The sequence below is a fragment of the Cygnus atratus genome, chromosome 1 (genome assembly GCF_013377495.2).
Source record: "Cygnus atratus isolate AKBS03 ecotype Queensland, Australia chromosome 1, CAtr_DNAZoo_HiC_assembly, whole genome shotgun sequence".
In the NCBI taxonomy this organism is placed as follows: domain Eukaryota; kingdom Metazoa; phylum Chordata; class Aves; order Anseriformes; family Anatidae; genus Cygnus; species Cygnus atratus.
Window position 1 is genome coordinate 53,812,090 of NC_066362.1, and position 19,924 is coordinate 53,832,013.

At 40.2% G+C, this 19,924-nt stretch overlaps 1 protein-coding gene across 6 annotated transcripts in view; it reads left to right on the plus strand.

Annotated features, from left to right (window-relative positions):
- Positions 1-19,924, plus strand: part of MRTFA (myocardin related transcription factor A) — a 93,481-nt gene that overhangs the window by 13,516 nt on the left and 60,041 nt on the right. For 5 of the 6 annotated variants that reach the window (XM_035551697.2, XM_035551696.2, XM_050716608.1 and 2 more), the window contains exon 3: positions 4,915-5,176. Coding sequence is in view for 4 of the 6 variants with exons in the window: in XM_050716608.1 (XP_050572565.1) it covers positions 4,915-5,176 (262 nt within the window). In the remaining 2 variants the exon portion in view is untranslated. Of the gene's footprint in view, positions 1-3,207; positions 3,336-4,914; positions 5,177-19,924 lie in introns of all 6 variants that reach the window. The other variant, XM_035551690.2, reaches the window with a different exon arrangement.

Consider the following 19,924-nt stretch of genomic DNA (forward strand, 5'->3'; position numbering starts at 1 on the left):
TTTCTGTAAGTAAATTTGTAACATGGTAAATGCAAAGTAGAGTACTTTTTCACCAACGAGTAAGCCAGTCAGATTTACCGTGCGTTTACTGTGATAATGGTGTTGGGATGGCAAGAGGATGCACCTAAAAAGAGCATTTAATCTTTATAGTTTTCAGATTTGATAATCTTTTTCCAATATAGATCCAATATTGGATATTTGGATATATTGGGTCCAATATATATTCCAATATGTATCCAATCGTAATTGGATATGTATTGAGAAGTGGGCTAATGTGAACCAAATGAGGTTCAACAACTCTAAGTGCAAGGAGCTGCACTGGAGGTGCAACCTGGAGGTGTTCAAGGCCAGGTTGGATGAGGCCCTGGGCAACCTGATCTACTGGCTGGCATCCTTCCCTGTGGCAGGGAGGGTGAGACTGGGTGATCTTTGAGGTCCCTTGAAAAAAAAGCCATTCCATGATATGGTTTTGTTGGTTTGTTTTATAACTTGCTCAAAAATGACTCTGCCATGGTTGTCTGGCTGAAATTGAAGTTTGTTAGATGCCTCCAGGAGTCAGAAAGGGGTGAAGCTTATTTATGTATTTCGAAGCAGTGTCTAATATCTCTTTTGGGTAGCTCCATCTTCCTAGTGCCGTGCTCCACTGCTGTGTGAGGCGATGGTGGCGTGGTTTATAGCAATGTCATTTGAGCGCTGCTGGCTCCTGAGAGCTCACTGCTGCCCCTGCATTGTGGTGGTACAACTGGGTGCGTAGTTGGCAACGGAGAACTGATTCTTCTGAATAACCCAGGACTTTTTTATTTTTTAAAATTGAATTGATTCCCCAATTGGAAAAGCGGTAGCATAGGGACAGAAATGAGCAGCTGGGCAGTGGAAGGCTCAAGGGTTGCTGAAGTTGGTGTTGCTGCTGTGGAACATCTGTGGGATCACAGCCTCTTATGTCCCAGAAGCAGCTGAGCCAAAAGTAGAGAAATGCTGTGGTAGGAAGCTTTTATCTGGCTAGCAAGAGATACAAATCCTTGAGGGCACTCACCCCTGAAACCCTTGTGGAGTTGCAGAAGTGTTTACTCTTAAGGCTGCCCATCAGCTTCTGCGTGACTCACTTAAAGATCTTCCTGGTATGGTACATTTCTTTATGGGAACCTTTCTGGTCTGTTCAAAAATGACAGGCAAACAAACATTGCAAAATTTTAATAGGGTTCTAAATATTAATGGGTGCAACTGATCATTCTACAGTGACACTCAGAGTGGTGTGACTGTCTGGGAAGACTAAATGCAGCCCCACTGTTGGTTACAGAAGAGGATTCCATGTCTTTCACAGGAGATCTGTGATTTCCAAATAACGTGGCATGGATGACTATAAATCCTCAAAGCATCTTCTTAATCCCTGTATACCCTTATCTGACTTTTAATTGAAAATACCAAAATCAAACCCATCTAATTATAGCTTTTACTGTAGTCTGGTGGACTGGATGCATTTTTTTAGTGGGGATTTTTTGCATTTTATTAAAACTTGGCATTGCTCTGAAAAAAGTTCTCTTTCCGTTATGTAGTGGCCAGTTGTTGGGAAGTATTAATGGTGCAAACAGGATCTGTTCCTTGTGTTGTGCTGGCACAAATGTTGGTGTGGCTGCATGGCAACCTGTACCGGGGACCTAATTTATCTGGAGTGAACCAAAAGGATGGCTTTTCCACCTGGATGAGATTTCTCAGTGGTTTGTCATGTTTAACTGCAGATCCTTGTGCTGGTGTGAAATGGGAAGAGATGTAGAGGAAGGAGGATGCAGGATTTCTAAATGCATTCAATGATTTGTTCCAGTTTAGTTTCATTTGAGCTGCAGCACTACTTGGAGTAATAGAATTGTTATCCACATTGGCTGAGAATGCGCAGTGAGACTGTGGTTTTTTGCATTTTGTGGCAGCGTTTCCCTGTATTGTGCTGATGCTACTGTGGTTTGTATGGAGGAATTGATCCAGCTGAAATACGACCCAGGAAAAATGACATTTCAGCCAAATCAGCTTTCTGGTAACGGTTCGCAGTGTGGCTGTATACAAGCAGCTCTGCTGGCACAACAGAGGACGTGGTGAAAGGGGAAGAATGACTGTTCAGGCAGGGGATGGCAGGAGTTGCTTAAGCTTTGTTACCCTTGATGTGGACAGATATTGAATGACATGCTAGCTAGGATTAAGCAGATACCTTCTGTCTGTGGCATCTTCTGCATCAGTTAGGAAACCTGCAAGTTTTCAACCTGCAAGCATCAGCCCCAGTGATAATCCGAGGCCTGTGCTGAAGTTCTCTTGACCAATTTGCTAGAGGAACTCTCTTTATAATCGCAGTATCAATTAACACCGGTTGGTTTGGTATTGCTCAGAGTTGCATATTAAACTGACACGCAGGCTTTGACCTCCTGACCCATTCGTTGTGGCTGGGCCAGGCTAGGCCGCTTTTACTGTAGCTTGGTACTGTGCTTTTACATGCAGGATGTAGGGTTCAGTGCACTGCCTAATGTAGATATACCTAGATCAGGAACATAGATTCTGCTTTACAACACTGTTGTTAAAATGGTGTTTGCAATGTGATTGTCCTACTTCATGCAAATTCCTGTTAAACAGAAAATTCAACGTGTTACAAGTTCCTAAGTACGTTTCCTATTTTCCTAGCTGAGGCAGTTCTTACGTATTTGAGCCATTTGAAATTCTTTTTGAAGAAGGGACTCTTTTTTCTTTTCTGGGATGGATTGTGGTGGGGGTTGAGCCTCCTGCCATCCTAAATCCTTACTGGGTAGGTGTTAGATGCCTGTCACCTGTCTGGGGGTTCAGACCTGCTTCCACTTGTCCTCCTGCGTGATCTGACCTAACTCATTTGGTACCAGACAAAGTGTAACGTCTCCAGTGCATCTCCTTTGAGAAAACAAGTAGGCTTTAGCCCCCATAAGCTGGGTGGATGTTGTCCTTACCAGCCAGCCCCCTATCTGAGCACATACTCTTCCTTTTAGCCCCTTTCCCCAGGCCTCCCATCACTGCAGGGACAGGGCCTGGGGCCAAGCATATTGGCCACTATTTAACTCTTTCCAGCCCTTGAAAGGATTGCTGTAGCTTACCAAACTGTTACTCAAAATCTGTGTTTTAAGGGCGTGTGTTTCCAGGCTTTTTGTATCTGTTGTGAAGAGAAGAAGGCACAATCCCATTTTTTTTTTCTTGTTGCAGATTACCATTAAAATTTGCTCTCAAATGGATGTGAGCAGCATTTGCCTTGGACAGGAAATATATCAAGGAGGAGGCAGGCACATTCTAGCCAAATTGTAACTGAAGAAAAGCAAATACTTTGTATGGCAGTAAGCTTTGGCTCAGTCTCATTTGTTTTGTTTTAACAAGCACCAGCTTCAGTTAGTGGCTTTTGTTTTCTTTTTTTTTCTCCTCCACGCTTTTTCCTGCTTTTCCTCAGATAGTGACACGGGATCCTGGGACCGAATGTGTGACAGCAGGGATGAAATAGCGTGTATTTGGTACCGGTAATTCTTATTGTTGCATTCAGTGTATACTGAACAAGTTTTTGAGACAAATGTACTACCACTTATCCTGATCTGTGTGTTACAGAGCAAACATGACTAATCAAATGAAGTATGAAACTGAAATGAAAGCAGGGAAAATGACTATTTGAACTACTTTATCAGCTATTAATGTGTTGAATGTTGTCACGCACATTCAGGTTAACTATGGGTGGTAAGTGGGGAGTTCTTAATAAAAAAAAATTGTATTGTTAAAGGTATTTGTCCAAGTCTGTACATTCTGAACGATTTCTGGAAGATTACCAGCTGTTTTTCACTTTGCTGCTTTGCAGCTAGCTCTACCTCCGTCTTCTTGAAGCTGAAGGTTAGTCTCTGGAAGATTTTTTTTTCTTCTTACGTGGTGCAGCGGAGTTGGTAGTGGTAGTCTTCTGAGTTTTGGCTGGGTGAAGAAGCAGCATACTGAGAAGCAGGAACCTTTCATCTTCATTAATCAAACCCAAATATGATTGTCCTCGTGAACTCCCCGTTACTGTTTAAATGTTAACACAGTAACCATTCCATTGGAGGCTTCCAGCTGGTTTGTTTCTGTTTAAATTACTGGACATAAAAGAATTTTAATTTCAACATAATGTTGGCTTTTAAATAATTCTTTAAAGAACTATGGAAATACAAAAAAATGAGATCAACTTGTTAGTTTAATCATTAAACCCCCTTATATATTGCAGACTTTAGTTACAGTAGACAAGGCTTTAGACAGGAAAACTTTTCTGTGTACTTTATATATGATATTTTTCTTGCATTCATTGTCACTGGCAGTGAAAGGGAAAGAAAGAACAAGGCAAGAGAATTATTTTTTGAAATGCAAATTAGATTATTTAAAAATCTTCATTCGTACTCAGCTGTCCTTCCAGGTTCGGTATGAAGGATTACTTTACCTGACTGGATTTCAAATTGACAGTTGTCCTCTTAAAACACCATTGTTGGTATAAAAAGAGTGATCAGGAGTTCAGCAAGATGCTAAATAGGTTGACTTTGCTGGAAGCTGGAGTACGGTGACCAACACAGTCTGCGGTGATTACAGCTCTAGTCTTCTCAAGATTTGTTTCATGAAGTACCAAAAGCTGAGATCACTTTCTCTTAAGTTTTTAAGAAAATTATGATAATCTGTAGTTCTATCAGTAGTTTCTGTGGTGACCCTGTTGGAGGCATGTGCAAGTTTATCAGCTGGTGAGTTTTGCAAGTTTCAATCAGTAGATGTGTCTCAGCTGAGAATGATAACACAAACACCATGCTAAGGAGCCTGTTTCTCTAGGATATGGAGGTGCCATTGTGAACTGGAGGTATGGGTTAAGACTCCTGAGATTTATTTATTTTTATTATTTTTATTTATTTATTTGTCTTGCAGGTTGCCATCACGAAAGCCAAAGTGGATTTCTCCGGTGTGGTGTGCCTGCCCCCTTCCGTCATTGCTGGAAATGGGCTGGACGGAGGAGGGGCTGGCGAAAATGACGATGAGCCGGTGCTGGTGTCCCTTTCGGCGGCCCCCAGCCCTCAGAGCGAAGCTGTTGCCAATGAGCTGCAGGAGCTCTCCTTGCAGCCCGAGCTGACCCTCAGCCTCCATCATGGCCGAAACCCCAACCTTCCTCCGCTCAGTGAAAGGAAGAATGGTAAGTGGTACCACGAACTCAGGTCTCGTATAGTATGTCTCCACTGGTCGGCTTACGGGAAGTACCGCGGTGTTGATGTGGTACGTGTTCTGATGGCAGCACTGCTGCTTAGCACTTCTTACAATATTTTATTCACTTGAAGAACTAATAATGTAGAGTTGACAAAACCGATTCCTGTTGTTAGATGGGAGCGACTGATGTTGCTGTAGAAGTTCCAGAGAGTCTAGTGATAAACGCCAGGTAGGTTGTTTTAGGTGAATACCAGAAACAACTTCCAAACATCCATGTGCTTTGTGGTGACTAAAAGTTGTGCAAGGCCAAGAGATAATCAAAGGAAGTGTTAACTCATCCTCTGACTACAGTCATCAAAGATCTGTAAATTTTTCTTTGCCACTTTGGTCTGTACATTATGAGGGGTGGATAATCTTTGTCACTGCAAATGTCTGAAAAGTTCTGTCAGACTTGTTAGAAAGAGGGACGAGACCTGGAGTTAACAATGAAATACCCCACTTGGCCTTCTAAATCCTAGAGTATGACCAGCACACATTTCTCAAGTTGTAGGTAGTTTATGAACAGTTATCATATGAATCCCTCAAACTGTTTTCTGACTGACAGTAGAGTGGCAGAATATAGGTCACTTGGTAAGGCTGTGCCTTGAATACTGTGTAAGGTTTTGGGCCCCTCACTAGTAGAAGGACATTGAGGTGCTGGAGCATGTCTAAAGAAGGGCAACAAAGCTGGTGACGGGTCTAGAGAACAAGTCTGAGGAGGAGCAGCTGAGGGAACTGGAGCTATCTAGCCTGGAGAAAAGGAGGCTCAGGGGAGATGTTACCACTTTCTTACAACTATCTCAAAGGAGCTTGTGGTGGGGTGGGAGTTGGTCTTTCTTTCTCAAGCAACAAGCGATAGGACAAGAGGAAATGGCCTTGAGTTGCACCAGGTGAGGTTTAGTTTGGATATTAGGAAAAATTTCTTCACTGGAAGGGTTGTGAAGCATTGGATCAGGCTGCCCAGGGAAGTGGTTGAGTCACTCTCACTGGAGGTATTTAAAGGATGTGTAGATGTGGTGCTTAGGGGCATGGTTTAGTGGCAGTGCTAGGTTAATGGTTGGACTTAATGGTCTTAGATCTTTTCCAACCTAAATGATACTGTGATTCGATGACATTTTCTGGTGTTGGGAGAATGTGAACTGTGTGAAGCTCAAGATCACCAGGCTGCCACAAAACTCTCCATATTCAATACCATCCTGTGACTGACTGGTGAAACCATTTGATAACTGATGGCTTCTGTCTGTGAATTCCTTTTGGTCATCTTCCGTTACTCTGCCCTCTGGGGTATGTGTTGGTGGCTGTTGGCAGTATGAAGGGCTTTGTATGCAATTGTTGCAGTGTGAATTGCTTGTTACCAACTTTACATGCTCTTGACTTCAGGATGGTTGACTCCTGGGTGCCTTATAGTGCCTGGTGTTATGTGTTGCATTATATGCACTATACAGAGTTGTGTGTCGCAGCATGTTGGAAATGCTGGGGAGCTCTTGGGTTGGCTTTATAGCCAGTACTGAATGTATCTGATGAAGTGATTTCTGAATCCGTGAACTGTAGGACAGTATCTTGGATTGGAAGGATACCTCACTTGACATGCTTGGTTCTTTAGCTGCAGAACCTGAGCGTGCCCTTCCCTGAAAAGCGTATCAGGGTTTTGCTAGTTAGAAGAATTAGCTTCAACCTGCAATATCATTTTTAAGAGGATAAAGAGTTTTCTTGTTCGTATACATTATGCCATCCTTCTGTGATGCTGCTTTTAAAGGCCTTAAAATGGAGAAGCTGGAGTCTGCAAAACAGAACAAAAAGCTAATAATCCTTAATGTTTGCAGTCCTCTAAGTATGAGCTAAAAGACAGTGGATGGAGATAAAGGTTAGTAGAAAATAAAAGAGAAGGAAATGGAATGTTAGTGTGGTGGACTCTGATCTCAGCTAGTGGTAGGCTTGGATATTTTACAGTTATGCTGACAAGGAGATATTTCTAACGAGAATTAAATGAGATAGTTTTGAAAGTGGTAGAGGGCTTGAAGGCAGAATGGGAAAAGCATACAAGTCTTTTGTTTCCAAAACCTGACAGCTGGCCAACGGAAGGTGACATTGTGAATTTACTGGAGGCAGAATTCTTCCCTTTGTAATGAGTGAGACATGATAAAGGGTCCGGAAATGGGAACAAACAGTTTACTCTTGATGCCACAAGGAAAGGGTTGCTGGTGTTGGAACTGCAAGGAGTACCTTGTTAGGAAAATGAACCTTGTAGCAGCACCTTGAATAGATAAAAATGGGACAAAACAGCATTTGTTATGGTCAGAGAAAAGAATATCTCTGTTATAGAAAAAATAGTCTATGTACAATTCAGTTGTTTGAATAGATTTGAAAAATGGTATGATGGGAATGTTTTACAGAAAATACATGGTTTTTGTCTGTCAAAATAATGTTACTTTTACGGACTCAACCTTGAAGCTCTGTCATTGGGGGCTGCCAATCTACTTGACTGGAACAGGTAAAATACAGTTGGATTTAAAAAGTATCTGAAATGGAGCACCTCTACATAGCTTTTGCCAAAGAAAATGAGGATATTCCCGGAAATGACTCATTAGGTGGGTCTCTTCAGAGCTGATTCTTTATCAGTGCTCAGCACAATAGTGGGAATTATACTGCTGGAGGTGCAGCTTTTCACTCAAGGCATAAAGTCCAAAGTCCCTGATATAGACTACCTGACCTTATCTCCGGATGTATACAATGTTGTTTTCTACGAGGGTGTAATATGTTATGTTATGTGCTGCCTGTGTGTACGTTCATTCAAGTCTGATGGGACTGAAAAGTGCTGTTGAAATACGGTTATCTGCAAACTGTGGTAGCATAAAAGGAGACTCGGTTTAGCAAGTTGTTGAGAAATGTAGCTGATGTGTTTTGAGTCAATAAACTTGTTCTCCCAAATGGGAACTTTTCAGTTATTTTGGGGAAGAAGTTGCATGCCTGTTGAAAGCTCTTGAGTTTCTTATAGCTCCTTTTTTTATATATGATGCGTCTTTGTTGCTGTGCCTTTGGCTTCAAACAACCTTTAGAGACGATCTGTTAGTTGAGATGGCAATCTGCTTAAACATTTCAGCAATCCAGAGTGGCTGTAGAAGCCTATCTGGTGCTGTGAAACTGCTCCTGTGACAATCTGCCAAATTCAAGGTATGAGGAAGACTCAAGACGAGTGCTGCTAGGAGGGGAGGAGATGGTAAAACCAGAGGCTTGCTGGAAGCTGCCGATGTGTGTCAAAGGGTCTCCTGGTTGCAGTTCTAGACAGGCATTGCTGACTCACAGCTCAACTAACTCCTTATGCTTTACTTCTTAACCCTTTCTGAAACTTTTGCTTCCAGGAGGTTTTTCTTATCTGAAGATGTCTGTAGAAAAATACTACGTGGATTTGTACTGAATTTGTTACTTCGGGCAATGGTTCCGGAATGTAAACTATTAGCTGAGGTAAAATCAGAAATTTCTTTGGCATGTAAAGCATCATGGATTGTATATCCCATGGGAGAACTGGGAGTGCAGTGCTGTATACACATGCTGCCACATGCCCTAGGACAACAAATTTCTGACTGCTAGAAAACTGGAGAGCAGCAACAGACTGTTTCTGGGGAGTCTGGTTTGTTCTATGTTTTTTCAGGCCCAGGCTCTGCTTCATGTTCTTCTCTCTTACCACAGCTACACATTATCCTTGTAGATCCCTGGTTAGATGGGTACAAAGACTTCAAACATGTTGCCTGGATAGTTGTCTTTAAATTATACCAAATTAAAATGAGACAAAAGCCTTTAAGCGAGTGTGTGAAGGACTGGAACATAACGGATAGAAAAATTTTTTGACACTTCTGCGGAAGGAAACCCAATGGGTTAAGGTGTTAGTAAAATGTTTTGACGCCTTTACTAGGTTCTATGCAGGCATTAAGCTTAATGGAGTATTTAAGTATAGTTATTTAATTTGCCTTTTTGCCTCACAGTGAATTTTTTTTAGCTGAATTTCACATTCCATTTCTTCTTTTTTTTTATCCATGTTCATCATGGCCTTGATCCTGCAACTTTCTTAAATGATGAGAGATTACCAGGACTGACTCATTCTTGTAACACAGGCCAAAAAAGGTCATTATGGAGTCATTTGAAGCTGTTACCTTGATTTTTTTTTTTTTTATTTTTTTAGTCACCTGTAGTAAAATGCCAAGATAAGCTTTCCCAACCCTTAGGGCAAGGTTGACAACAAGGCTTTGATGAATGTGGTTAAAGAAAAAAAAGAGAACATAACAGGCTATGAATATATAATCTTGTGCAGTTTGATCATTTCTAATCAAGACTGTCCTTCTGTTTAGCTTCCATTTGAAATTATGATTACTTCCCTAGCTTATTGACCTTCTCTTATTGAACCGTTTTCCCCAGGTGAATTCATAGTTATCTCTCTGCACTGATCACGAAAAACATTGTGTTAGAAGTCTACCACTGCTCTGCTGCTTCTCACTGTAGGCTTCTTTAAGGTTGGGTAACATTCTTTCAGATGAGCTGTTGCATTTTATGATTACAGGCTTGGACAAAACTTGTACCGGCTTGTCAGTTTTTGGGGGTTTACTTGATCTGGGATGCTTGCCTTCTACAAAGTACCTACCATGTGTACTGGGGCGTAAGGAGCCTAGCTGGAATGTGTGGAATTTCAGTATGACTTGAAGTCATGTAACAGGCATGTGCTTTATGTATCCGAAGGTACTCCCATTGCTGTGAAGACCTAGTCCTATACGAAGCATGGGATTAATTATTGCCACATAAACTGCTGGAGATTATACCCACTTACAAATTGCAGTGTTGAACTTTTTTTTTTAATGATTCTAAGGAGCTAATTTAGTGCCTGTGTTCGTTTACTGTCAAAAGACAGGAGTATCAGGGCACCTGGTTTTACTTTAAAGAATTGTGTGGGTGATTGCTCCTATAATTATTTTGTTAGGGTATGCGTTCCTGTCTCCTGCCTCTTGCCCTTTCCCATCCTGGGTTGTCGTTACACTGAATGCAGTCAGATTCAGAAATTATTTTTAAATGTAACTTAAGATGTTTTTGCAAACTTTATAATTTTCTTGCTACTGTGACTTAGAAAACATTATCAATGTTTTTATAAAATCATGACATAAAGCTATCCTTTTAAAAAGTGCATGTTGTGACTTGAAGGTGGGCGTCTATGTTTATCAACAAGCGTTGTATTTTATTCCTGAAAAACCTTTTTTTTTTCCTCTGTGCTGACAAAATCATTCTGAAATTATTTGCTCAATTTTCTTTTCTGTTCTACTGTGTGGAGGATTTCTGGAATAGCGTGACTTAGTTGCAGTTAATTACCAAGTGATGGTTTCTGCCTCATCCAGAATTTGTGTGTGATGAAGATGCTTAAGTCTGTATTGTAACAAAAGGACCAAGACAGGAAATATATAGCTTTCTCTGATCTGTCCTTCACACACATTCCAACAAGGCTGTATGTTTTCTCTTTGGTGTGAGTAAGAGGAATGCTTGTTAGAATAAAAACAACCAGTCTATCTTGGATAGATTTATGCTAAGAGACTTTATGTCCCAGGGGACTATAAATTTAGTATGCTGTCTGAAAATTTCTGATGGAGCTATGAGATTCAGAGCATGATGGAAATGACGGGCCTATTACTGGTGGGAGCTACTAAACGACTGAGAAGTGGTAATCTCTTAAAATATTTAAAACAAACAAACTTTTAAATAGCGATGGGGGAATAGTTGAGCTGGAGGGAGTAATGCCAAAGGCAGCTTTAATGTGGTGGCTTTAACAAGTTAGCTCTCAGCACAGTTTTTGTTTGCTCCCCATCAAGTTAACATGATTATAATGCCCTTCCCGTCACTGGCTTGTAATATCCCTCTCTTCTGTTTCTCCTTTCCAGTCTCTCTCTTGCTCCAGTTTGCCTTTGAGGTTTCAAGGTTGAGGGCTGATGGATGAATATGTAGACATAGAATTTAATAGTTATTTAATAAAATACTTCTTTTGGAAGAATTTGAACTGTTTGCTGAACAAGTCAGACCGAGATCTGGGCAGTTGGTTTGTTTATGTAAATAAGGTATTTCGGGTTTTGCTCTTTTAGGGGTAGTAATGGGGAAAGGAAGTCTGATTCTGTAAAGGGAGAACGCCGTTCTGCAGGACTCTGCCCTACTTAAATAGTGAGTGGCTGCTTCACACAAGTAAGACTTTCATAATTTCACAACAGTCACACGCTGCTAGTACTTGGCAAACTGAATCATAGCTTTGGGTGATGGCCTGTTTCTGTAATGTGTAGATTTCCTTATGAAAAATGTCAAGCTTTCTATAATTTATTTATATTAGGATGCTATCAGCTAGTTCTGCAGACTGCAGCTGTCCTCTACAATCAGTGCGTTACCACAAGGTATAGTGAAGAAATCTCTGGCTGAAGGCACAAGGTAGTGCAATCTTCATCTTCACTGCTGGTCAGATAAGCAATATCCAGCCACGTGGGCTTACAATAGTTCTCGTTACCTCTGAATTTTAAAACAAAACAAACCGACACCCTGCCATTCTGCTAATATTATTAATATAAAATTATCTGTGTAAATTTACTTTTGTGTTCTGTACTGCAGTAATGCAGCTTGAGGTTCCAGGCCAGTGAAGGGGTTTCTTCTTGGCAAGGCAAACTCCTTGTTTTCAGTGGGGTGTGCATACGATGCCATCTGAAGTGAGTTAGCTGCTCTCCGGCAACGACATGACACATTTACTCATCCGTGGAGACTTGTCACACGCTTTCTCTTGCTTTATGCTTTAAAAAGTCTGCTTTTTTGTCACTTCTTGTTTGCTTCTTTCTGTACAGTCACATTGTTTTGGTTTGTCCTGCTTAATGCCTTAAATTTCTTCTGTCTGCCCATAGTCACCGAGAGTGCATACACACCTTCTTCAGGGAGCTACGTGATGCTCCTGGGCACTGTAGCAAAGAGTGCCTTTCCTCTTTGCTCACACCGCTTCCCTTTGTGTTTCCATGTATCGCCAGAAAAATAAGCATGCATTTGCTGAACATTGGCAGTTCCCTTCGTTTTTGATGAATGTAGATATTCATGATAGGTGTTGAAACGACTCGTTTTGGTGATGAGTGTTTCCTAAATTTTCAGGATACGGTTTTCCATTGCAGATCCTTTCCATACAGACAAGAATTAACATCTAGGCAGGCAATTTATTGATAGTCTGGTTGTGAATCCAAAAACACATAGGTAGCGTTTGACTATGACAGAAGGCCAAATGAGCAGATTTTTGTCCTTTCACAACACGTTATTGATGTAAGAAGTACGGAAATCAGATTAATACTACAATATCATCACGGCAAGGGATTTTCCTGTGGTGTTTAAAGTCCCCAAATGAGTTTCTGCTGCCTCCTTTGAAGCCCCAGATGTGTTTGTGGAGGGGAAGGAAGATGTGGTGCTAAAACCTGCCGTGTTCTTCTCTCTCAGCTGTCGAGCAGCTGCTGGGGGAGTTCTTGCATCCGAGTATTAGAGAAACCCTGACGGGACTTAAGCTTGGAGGGCTCAGAAATCAGTGCAAAAGCCATTTTGCACACCCAGTTCCTGACTTTCATGAGTACTGATGTGATGGGAGAGGGATTCTGACTTGCTCCAAAGGATTTTAAATCTGAAAATTGTTGTATCTATGATGCAGGGCGTAATATATTTTTCGGCTTGATGCAAGTAATATGCAGTTACTTACTCGCAGGTGACCTAATGAGAAGTGACAATGGATCTTGGGAATGGTGGGGAATCAGGGAAAGGTGCTCTGGGGACAGAGGTGTTGAAATTAGTTTAAGATAATTAAATTATCTTTTGGGCAAATTACTTGAGACTCTTCAGAGACTGAAATTGAATTTCCTTTCTGTTGGGAGCTAGAATCATCTAGTGAGGAAAGACTTAGTTCTGTTTTTTTTTATCTGTTAATCTCAAGAAATATTTGACTATGAAAGTTTTATCCAATATCCCAAACCTTTTGAATCTGAATGTGGGAAACAGCGTAATTTTTTTTTTTTAACCTGCGGACAGGTTGGAAGGAGGCTGCGATCCATAATGGGAAAAGTATGAAGGAGAAAGGGTGTTTTGTTTTTGTTTGTATGTTTGTTTTTTTAAGAAACAGACGCTACCATCTATATGGAAGAACTTGCAGTCCTTTGTTACAGTAGCTCAGATTTAGTGCCCAGCAATGGGGTTTGATAGGGCTAGGGGAAACAATACAATTAGCAAGACAAATGACTGGTGAAGATTCGCAAAAAGCGGCTGATCTACAGGCAGGATGTATATGTTTTTGGCCATGTTGTTTCTAAGCTGAGGATGACTGCGTGTTTATGTTAACACAGGGTCTCCTTGTCCTTGGAATGAAGTTGCCTCATCAGCAGAGCCCCTTAGGGGATTTGAAAGTCTACCCAAGACGTCATCCTTCTCTTTTAAAAGGAGAAAAAACTGCCAGTTCTTATATCCGACCCCTTCCTCCCCCCTTCCTTTCGCTTACAGAGCATCAAGGGGCGGACCTTACTTCTGCAAACTACACATCTTGCGTTCCCCTTGGAGTATTCATTTTTCTCCTAGCAGTAATTTGATTCTGGGCTGTTCCAACTTGCCTGTTGTGAATAAGCAGAGAACTGCATGTTGAAAAACTGAGCTTTCTCAGTAGGCACGGTTTTCGTCATATGAGGATGAGAATTTCTTGCAAGTTTTGAACGAGGTTAAAGTTGATAGACCTTTGTGGATTTTTTCAATTTTTTTTACCTATCTTTATCTATCTGTATGTAAAGGGAGTCTTTAAGGGATTGTATCTGTTGAGAAAAGGATCAGCATGACGCTGCTGGGACCAGAAATGCAGATGACAACACTCCAATCAGGTATCACCCCAAACGTATCCCATGGGTAAATTTTACTAGTAAATTATGGTGGCTGAGCTATATAGGGAGTGCCAGGAGGGTATGGGACTTTGAGTAAAGACAAATTAGAGAGCTGTCATGATTTCATGTGCAGTTTGAATGGGTACTGGTTGAGTGTTAAACATTGATCACTTTCAAGCTTCACTGGAGATAAAATTATCTTTCTATTCTTCATTTGGTAGTCCCCAGTGTTGAATTAATGTACGTCACGAAGATTAGAAGTTCCCTAGCAAATCTAGGACTTATTCTAAGGAAATTCTTCTGTTTAGCTTTTGGCTTATTCATTGTTGGTGGTTGTTTGAGAGTTTTATTGTTAATTGTTTTTCGATTACATGTGTTCTTGATACTTTGGAGAAAGCTTAAATTGTTGTGTGTTTTTTTTTTGTGGGGGAGGAGTACTTCTCATGCTTTGAAACTTCCTAATACTTGTTTTATGACTTAGGAATTAAAATGGCGTTGTGTTCATATGATTTTGTCCTAAACACTGTGGTCTTTTTATGATATTGCACTTAGCTGTTAGATATGTACAGAGTTGTATTTCTGACGTGTAAGACAGGCTAGAGTTAAAATTATCTGTTAATGACTGTATGGTGTACTTATGTGGGGCATTTTTATCTGCGGCTTTGGGACGTTCTGTAGTCGTGAAACTTAACAAGTATGTATACATATGAGTGACCTCTGTTTTAAGGATGGGAACACAGAATGACTAACCTTGGTAAGATTTGACAGCAAACTAGTAGTAGCTTAGGACTTTGGGTTTGCATTTGTGTACTCTTTTATCATTTGTAGAATGTTACCTGAAAAGTGGAATATAAAACTCACAAAATGTTAAGACAGATTTGTTTCTAAGTCAAATGCTTTTCTTTTCCTTAAATAGTGACTTGGAAAGAGACAAGCGAAACAATAACTTCATAGTTTTGTGTGTGTGGTTTTTTGTTTTAATATTTTTTTCTGAACATCTGTGTTTCTTCTGGACATGCAGCATTACTTTCCTTAACTTAGTCTTACATTTTGTAAAATATTTGAAGATTGTATGTCAATAAAGAACCCTGTACAATCCTTATTTTGTAGTTCTGACATATTGTACGCTTGTTTACAGAACTAAAGCACGTCTTCCACCTCCTGTTGTAGATTAGAAAGGCAGGAGAGGTTTTACGTCAGGTGTGCATCTGATACGGAGTACACTTCTTGTCCTAACCCATAATACTACAGAGAGGTGTTTTGAGACTATACAGTCCATCATTCCTCTAGTGGTGCTCTGGTAGTCTGTGAATTCTGGAGTTAGGATTTAAACGTTAGCAAGGTGTTTGGTATGGAACAGGATGCGCATGGCAGGACAGTAATCTGTCTGTCTTGTAAAGAAATTTTGTTTTCCTTATATGTCAGTCTTTAAGTGAAGGCCTGAAAAAGACGTTTACCTCAGTATGCTTTGTTTCTAACAGGTTTTCTAATTGTCTTAATCTTTTTAGAAAAAAAGAGCCATGCAATTTACATTTCAGGGCACTCGCAACTGAATTTGTACATTTCTGGGAAACTCAAAGAATAAAATAAGACTTATCAAAATTAGGGAAACAGCCTTCATTTAAAAAACTTTTCTTCCAAATGATGAAAATTCTTGAGGCTTGCATTTAATTCTTAGGATGAGAATTTCTCCCAGTAAAGAGAACTCGTACATCTTGCTTTTGTGACTACGGTCACTGTTCTTGCTGAAGTCAGCTTATTTAGGCTTAGATTATGCAGTGATGTTTCGCGATGTTGAGGCGATTTCCTGGCAAGCTTAGCTTAACTAATGAGGGATACAAATTTATTGCACCTCTTCCATCAGTGGCAGCTCTCTTTTCTCATGGATCAACTACTGCTGGGAAAATATTAAGCAATAAGCAGCCGAATGTTTACATAAATGGGTTCACAAGACTGGTGGGGAAATAACATACGACAACAGGATGGAACCATGTGCACAGTAAGCCTTAAAGACTTGTCTTGAATCATGGAAGTGTATTACCAGCTTCTAGATAAGGAAGAATGGCTTCTGGATGCTAAGACCAAATTGTTCAAAAATTTTCCTTAAAAAATTTAGTGACTTCAGCTGCTGTTGACTGCTACTGTTGTTTGACTGATTGTGATAAGTCATCTGTTGGGCAAACTACCTGAGGCTTTTTAGAGATGGAAACCGAATCTCCTTTCTATTAAGAGCTAGAGTCTTCTAATGTAGAAAGACTTAACTTTTCAAGGCTTTGTGGCCCCTGTGTTCATCTCCAGAAACCCTGCTGGAAAGGTGGAAGCTGGAAACTATTGTACCAGTCAACTTATCAGGCTTTCAACCTGCTTCTCAACAGCCCTTGGAGAAGTAGAAGAATCATGGGCTAAGTTGTGTGAATAAATTATCCTGATAGGCTTGAGCACCCAAGCATTCAATAAGCACAGCTTCATGACCTGCATGCTTTAAGAGTGCTTGACCTATGGAGTGAGGGCTGTAGAAGGCTCCTCCAAGGGAATGCTTCTTCAGAACAAAACGTAAGCGAAGCAGAAACAAATTGCTTTTGATTATCGTGGTGCATGTTGTGTTAACAGCAACAACAAAAATTAAACCCACCCAGTAGACCAAAAAAGGGAAGAGTAAAAGTCAATTGCAAGTGATGATGGTTGAGGAAGAAAAGGTGTAGGTGAAAATCAGGATGAAAAGGCATTTCAGAAAGACAGTAGAGCCAGAAAAATTCATGAAGAGTAGAAACTTAACTGCTGTATTTGAGATCTCATTGGACTGCTGAAATAATTTGAAGAACCGATCCAGCCATTCAAGCAGTCGTGCAGCGTGAGGCCAAGTTCCAGATTCGCAATCAAGAATATGGCTTTGGAAACCCCTCTGTGCCATTACGTATGTTTTCATTCTGTTGAAAATGACGCTGATATGCAGGTCTATACTGAGCTCTTGGCAGTGGGAGCTCCACGATTGTCCTTTTTCTCCAAGAGTCACTTTCTGCTGCTTTCAACCTCCCAGAATCAGACTCATTTGTTTTCTTTATTTACTGATTGCAAAAACTTGTTGTTTCCTTCTCTTTATCTACCTCAGTTTCATCTCCCTATGTACCCTTTCTGTTTTTTGTTCCCCTGAAGCCTTTTTCTTACTCTTGTCATTACCTAATTATCCCATATGGAGATCTTGCAAATTTTTTTGCTGTTGATCACTGTTCAGATAAAGATACAGATTGAATGCTTTGTTGGTATGACCTGGCTTTGTTCTGTTTGGCTGTTGGGATGAGTCACAAATATTTTTATTTATTTATTTTTGTTGTTGTTGTTAGTGAAGAGGGCTGTAGGAATTTTTATTTGTATTATTATTTTTTTGACACAATTTACAATCTGGTAACCCTTAAGACAGTTTTGCAACAGCCATGGAAGGGACTCGTGCAAGGTAGGGAGATCTCAGCAGCCATGGGTATGCTGCTGGCCTTTCTGGAAAGCTTATTGTAGAGAAAATTTCCATTGGATTGACATCTTTTACCTACGATGACTGATGTTTCTGTGTAGTCTCATGTCCTTGCAACAGCTTCCATATTCAGACCTCACTGTTCATAGTAGTGATGTGGAATAACAGTTGAATTACTGCTGTTGGTTTTTTTTGTTAGTACTCATACTGAAATTATCCTTCCAGAGAAAGTCATATCTACTGAAGCAGATTTTTTTCAGTTTGATAAAAATCTGAAGGTGCATTTAGTAATATTAAAAGCTCAGTATTTTTGGCAGAACTAGAGATATTATATATGCAAATTTTGTGCTTAAATGGCAAACGTGAATGCTCAAAGATAATTTTCCCCTTTCTTTTTTTCTTAGTTATTATTGTTCACGGGTTCCTTTTTATGACTTCTAGGAGATAACTGGGCAGAAATGTGTATGCTCTACACATGTGGAGGTGCAATCAGCCAGATAAATAAAACCCAAATTTCACATCACTTCTGCAGACGTTGCATGGCTGGATAAGAGTTACGGCCATTTAGGGCCACTCAGAGTCTAACGATGCGTTGTCAGAAGTAATGGACATTAGCAGTAGCACCCTTGGCCAAATGGCTACTTTTGGTAATGAGTTCCATTTCGCCGTACTTCTAACTTCATTTATTGCTCTTGGTTTGTTTCTGGGCAATACCCCGTGGCTTGCATTGTCTTGGAATATAATGCACATTAATAATGGTTCTGTAATCTTAATTTCTTTCTATGAGTAAAATGGAAAAATGACCACCTCAACACAGTTTGTTGGATAGCATCTCTGGATTTCAGTATGACGTTCCCTTGACCTTCAGAAAAAAACTCAATCTCTTCAAGATCAAGCTAGGTATGCAAACCAGAAGCAGGTTGTTCTGAACTGTGAAAAGAAACAATCACTGCAAATTAGTGTCATCTTGAACCAAATGTAAAATGTCACTTATTTCCAGGAATAGTGTGTTTTTGAGCTCTTTTAGCTGATTAGGGATATAGTAAATTCAGTTTAGGACAAACTGGTGCTGATTCCATTCATTTTTCGTTCAAAACATAGCTCCCGGGCTCTTTTTCTTCCCTCTTCAAAGTAGCAACGTTGAAGAGCTTTAGGGATATCAGCTGCTAAACCACATTTAATGGGCAGAAAGGGGACAGCATGTCTGTGAATTCATAGAGAAGGGAGGTATCTGCCTTTCAGCTCTTTGAGGCATGACAAATGTAAAGCTGCAGTTTCTGTGGCTGGCTTTTTCTTCTTCCTATTTCAAATGAAGTTTAAATTCAGTGCTAGCTCTTGATATTCAAAATGGAAATGTCTTATTTATGCACTTAAATGACTTCTAACTTCATCATGTATTTTTCAAGCGCTTGTTAGTTGGATTTTTTCTTACTATTTTCATTTACTGTTAAGTGTTTCTTTTTTAATTGTAATTTTCCACATTTTTTTTTTTTGCATTTTGTTTGAATAGCAGACCTTAAAATATCAAATCCTCTTCCTGGTTGTCCCCTAGGTTTGCAATTGCAAGATTGCAGTGAGTTCTTGAATCAAAGCAATGGGGATTTGGGTTTTGGATAGAGGGTGGGGGCGAGGGGAGAACATTACTGGCTCCCTAGTTTGCATCATCACCACTTTAAAAATAGAACTTTTGATTTCAGTTTGGAATCTGTGGTATTTGGAAATGTAACCTTTAGTATCTAGGTAGCAAGTTCCTGGGGATTGTGAAGAGTTCCCTGGTTGCTGGTAAAGTTCCCTGAGATGTGTATATTCTGAGTAGTGATAAAGTGACGCTTCGCTGGCTTTTAACCAGAATCCTGCATGTGATCCAAAGACTGAACAGAGTTATGTGAGCTTCGTCGTCATCGTGCAGAGGGAATTCTTTCCGAAGCAGCAAATGGGACGTTGTTGAAGTCAGCTTTAAATATGGAAATTTTTGTGCCAGAGCTACTAACTGCATAAAGGTCTGAGTTGGCTCTTACAAGACACGCAGCGAGGAGTGCACAACTGTGAGCTGCAACGTTACTGAGTTATTCCATTCATGAAAGATTTGAACATAACCTTTTGCTGCCTTTTATCCCTGTGATTAACCATTGAGTAATCAAACCGCTGTTGTTGTGTTAGTCAAACCAGGGTTAAAGGATTGTACTAACTAAATATAGAAAACATGCTTTCCATTTTTATTTTTTAATAAAAAAAATAAAGTATACTACTCATTAGAATCATTTAACTGAGCAATACCTATTTCTATTGACAACTTTAAATTTAAACAAGAAGCTGCTGGAAGTCCTGTAAAACCTGGAGC